This window comes from Episyrphus balteatus, chromosome 2, assembly GCF_945859705.1.
Source record: "Episyrphus balteatus chromosome 2, idEpiBalt1.1, whole genome shotgun sequence".
NCBI classification, from domain to species: Eukaryota; Metazoa; Arthropoda; class Insecta; order Diptera; family Syrphidae; genus Episyrphus; species Episyrphus balteatus.
The window spans coordinates 23,214,874-23,219,235 of record NC_079135.1 but is presented as its reverse complement, the minus strand read 5'-3'; the positions used below and the strand labels follow the sequence as shown (position 1 = coordinate 23,219,235).

Here is a 4,362-nt window from a genome sequence, read left to right as displayed (position 1 = left end):
AAATTTAAAATTGTAGATTACAAGTACAATTTTGTGATCACAAGAAACTGGTGAAACAAAATTAATCGATTTTTTCACAAATATTGTGAAAATTATTTGTAATTACAAATTTGTAAGTTGGTGAAATAGGGCCCTGATCTAACATTCAAGCATTTTAACCTTACTCTACAAAAAGTTAATCTTCTTGTTTTGTTCTTCTTTTAATTCAATATATGTTTTACCATATTTGTTTCCATTTTATTACCTATATGATATTTTTGTTGGCATTTTAACATTTCCGTATTCAAACAAGCTATTTGTAACGTAATTTTTTCTTTCTTCGCCATAGGGTTGCCATATCACAGATGAAAGAAAGAAAACAAAAACATTTTTGTTCACTGTGGCGTATACGTACTTTTTAATAAATTTGTTTTAAATTTATTTTTGCATTGAACTTTTAATGAAAGGATAGAATAAATACATGGAAGTGATGACAAACTAAAAAAAAATAAAAAAAAAAATAACACAGAAGAGTTATTTCGTTGAAAAAGCCATTTTAGATATACTTTATTTCAGCTGAATTTTTATTTTTAAATTATTCATTTTAAATAAATATACTTTCTATTTTCTTAAGGCCGACAGAATGTCATTAATTCCTGTTTGGTGCATGGCTTAAGACAGCACTCGTAATAGATTCCATTTCTTCTGCGTCGCAATTTGGCTAAACTGTTGGCACTCATACTAGTCCAGAATGGCAATCGGTCTAGATCAAAATCAAAGCCATCATCTTCTTCTGATTCATCATTCAAATCTTCTGCCAAAGCTAGAAAAATTTGAAAGTAATTTATATTGTTATTCAATTCATCATATCCTTACGAAAATTTCTTTTGTTTTTATAAGTATTATATCCTCTTTCACCACACATCAAAGTTAAAGCTTCATTTATAGATTTTCCACAAATTTTCGTATCTGATAGTGTTAAATGAAAAATTGCACAAAATGCAAATGCAATCAAACAAACACTTCGCAATCCAAAAAGTACTTCAGTTTTAGCCATGGTTTTAATAATGTTTTTCGAGAGTCTAAAATTACTGTTGGTTGAACATTTACGCAGATGATAATGCCATACATTTACCAAAACGTTTATCGTTTTATATAGTTTCTTGTGAAATTACAAAATTTTATATAAAATACATTGTTGGTGAATTTGTGTCTTTTATAATGTGTGTGGGGTTTCAATATTTCTAAGAATATTTTACAGACTTGAGTCATTTGTCACATCGATTATAGTCTAGAGAGATAATTTTATGACAAGATGAGCTATTTTTAGAACTTAATGATTGCAAATGAATGCAAAAATCTAAATTTAGAACCATAATTTGCTATTTTCAAATGAACTTAAAATATTGTCTGCAAAGGATATGATGGGTTTAATGTACCCATATGTAAATTGGAATGAGTTGAAATTCATTTTGTAGTAATTTGAGCAAAATTAAGAGAATAATAACAAAATAAATTAATAAATAATTTAAATAAATATAAATAAATAAATAATTATTTAAATAACTACCTACGTTTCCAAAACCAGATTTATAAAAATGTCAATTAAAAAATGCATTTGAAATGTAAAAAAAAAAAATATTAACTGCTATTGAAAAAAATTTGCATAAAAAAAATATTTTTTGAAAATAAAACAATTTTGTATAGAAAAAAAAAATGTTATTTTAACTGAAAAACATTTGCATTGAAAGAAAAATTTTTATTGCAAATAAAATTATTTTGCATTACAAAAAATATTTTATTGCAAATAAAAATTTTCTGCATTAAAAAAAAAATTATTGCAAAATGTGTGCATTATATATTTTTTTTTAAATATTCGTCAAATTTCTTACAATTTTGACGATTTCACAATACATAAGGTGAAATGTTATAATTGGCATAGCTGATGTATGGTAACAAAGAAACTCGACGAATATATAAAAAATAAAATGCACGACTGGGTCGCACGAACTTGCTCTTGGAGTTAAAGTTGCTTAAATTTTTAAGACTTTTTATATAGAAATTTGGAAAAAAAAAATAAAATTCGTTTTAAAAAAAAAATAAAATTAAATTTGAAATTAAATTGCCCTCCAAAACAAGTATGCAGTTTTGATTGATATATTAACGTGCATTTTTAGAAAAAAAAATTTCAAAATCTTTAGAGCCGTTTTTTAAAAAAAACTATTTTTTATAAATAATTTTTTGGAAAAAAAGTTTTAAAATAAAATTGTAACGCCATTTTATAGAAATCACTAATCAACATTTAAAAACAAAATTTCAAAAAAATTCAATGTCCCGTTTTCGAAAATTTGATTTTTCAAAAAAAAATTTCAAATTTTTTTTAAAAATCCAAAAATAATTTTTTTGAAATTATATATTTTCGCCAAACTGCTACTGATTTTGTGGAGTAGTCTAGAACAATGGTGTGAATTATTCTTTTTCGTGATGTTTTTAAGTATTTTTATGAAAATACGAGATAGTGTTTAATTCTCCTAAAATTGTTAAACTTTTCTTTAAAAAATATCTCTTTAAAATATTGCAATTTTTAAATAAATAAAATAAACGACTTAGGTCGCACGCACTTGCTCTTATGGTAAAAGTATATACATAGCTCTTTTCACCGAAAAAAAATTAGGGAAAATTTAAAATAAATAAAATCTGGTTTTATAATTAATTAAACCCCGATTTAAATTAACTTTTACCAAGTATGCAATTTGATTTCTAATATAAAAAGGAATTTTTAGAACACAAATTTCGAAATCGTTAGAGCCGTTTTAAAAAAATTTTCTAACATTTTTCAAAAAAAAAAGTTGGAAAAACCGAAACTTCGATAAAATTCATCAACCCGTTTCCAAAAACTCGATTAAAAAAAAAAATTCGAAATATTTTTTAAAAACCCAAAAATATATTTTTTGAAAATTTTTTAAAATTTTGATATAACATTTATTTTAACAAAAAAAATTTTATTTGAAATCTGTATTGTCTTTTACGAAAAATTCATAAATTAAAAAAACCGTTCTATGACAGGTACAGTTAATATCGGTACAAAAAGTTTAGGCTGTAGCTCGAGGTTCTTACAAACGGACAGACAGACAGAATTGCCGGACCCACTTTTTTGGCATTCTCCATCATCGTAATGTCATATTAAATTGTTATCACAAGTTCGATTTTTTTCAGAATCCTAAACTTGTCCTATTGTATTGCAAGTAAAAAAGACAACAAATTTAGATGAAATAAAAAAAAGTAAAATTTTTCAGCAAAACTAGAAAAAATGATTGAGCTGCTAATGTTTTCAAGTTCTCAAATCCGAGTACAAAATTTTGTAAACGATAAGAAATTGTTAAATATTAAAAATTATTAAAAAAATTTAACTTAACTTATATAAATGCTTCTTCACAAAAAGTTTCGTTGAAATCGAATAAGTAGTTTCGGAGATATTCGAATTTGAAAAAAAAGGGTTCTATCGCAGGTACCGTTAATAATGATTTTCAAAAATTTTTTTTCATTGAAATATAGACCTTAGCTTAAAACTAACATTTGAATTTTTTAAACAAAATCGTTAGAGCCGTTTTTGAGATATTTCAATTTTACTAAAATCGGTATATGACAAGTACCGTTATTTTTGGTCCAAAAAAATGAATTCCAAAAACCCCTCTGGAGAGTCGCCAAATAACGCTACATACCAAGTTTGACATTAATCAGTCCATCCGTTTAGGCTGTAGCTCCTTATACAGACAGACAGACAGACAGACAGACAGACAGACGGACTTCCGGGACCCACTTTTTTGGCATTGTCTACCATCGTAATGTCATGGAAAAATGTTATCTCAACTTTTTTTTTGTACGAATGCATAACTTGATATATAGTACCTATATCGCAAGTAAAAATTTAATGCAAACATTTTGCATTGAAATTTTTTCTGTTTTGATTGAAAAATATTAAATAAGAAACTCTTAATTTGTACTAATTTATTTATAAAGGCGCTTTGTGTTTTTTCGAAGTAAAATGTATGAATTACTGATAATAGGTATTTGATCTGCAAAAAGATTTTACCTCACATACTTTTTGAGAAAATAATAAAACAATTATATCACGTGTAATAGAGAAAATAATATCACCTTCACCATTTATTATATAAAGAATATTCACTTAGGCCCAATTTATTCACTCTCCATTATATTTAAAGGCTCCATTAAAAATTATAAAACTGTCAAATCGCATACACATTTTAAAATTTCCCTTTTTTAATGGAGACTTTAAATTTAATGGAGTGTGAATAAATTGGGCCTTAGTACCTAACGTTTTCTTTTATTTTAAAGAAAAAAGAAAGAAAACACTTAAAT

General features: G+C 25.3%; 1 protein-coding gene across 1 annotated transcript; it reads right to left on the bottom strand.

Annotated features, from left to right (window-relative positions):
- Positions 1-561: 561 nt before the first annotated feature.
- Positions 562-1,097, bottom strand: LOC129912804 (probable insulin-like peptide 3). The gene is made up of 2 exons (XM_055991236.1): positions 856-1,097; positions 562-802 (listed from the first exon to the last, which is right to left on the bottom strand). The coding sequence occupies exons 1-2, from the start codon at positions 1,034-1,036 to the stop codon at positions 609-611; spliced, it is 375 nt and encodes a 124-aa protein (XP_055847211.1). The 5' UTR covers positions 1,037-1,097; the 3' UTR covers positions 562-608.
- Between the last annotated feature and the right edge of the window lie 3,265 nt (positions 1,098-4,362).

What these genes read in the sequence shown, in the direction of transcription:
- LOC129912804 (XM_055991236.1), bottom strand. Translation starts at nt 1,036, where the DNA reads ATGGCTAAAACTGAAGTACTTTTTGGATTGCGAAGTGTTTGTTTGATT. An exon ending in TAAAAACAAAAGAAATTTTC is followed by an intron (nt 803 to 855) that starts GTAAGGATATGA and finishes AAATTTTTCTAG; the next exon opens with CTTTGGCAGAAGATTTGAAT.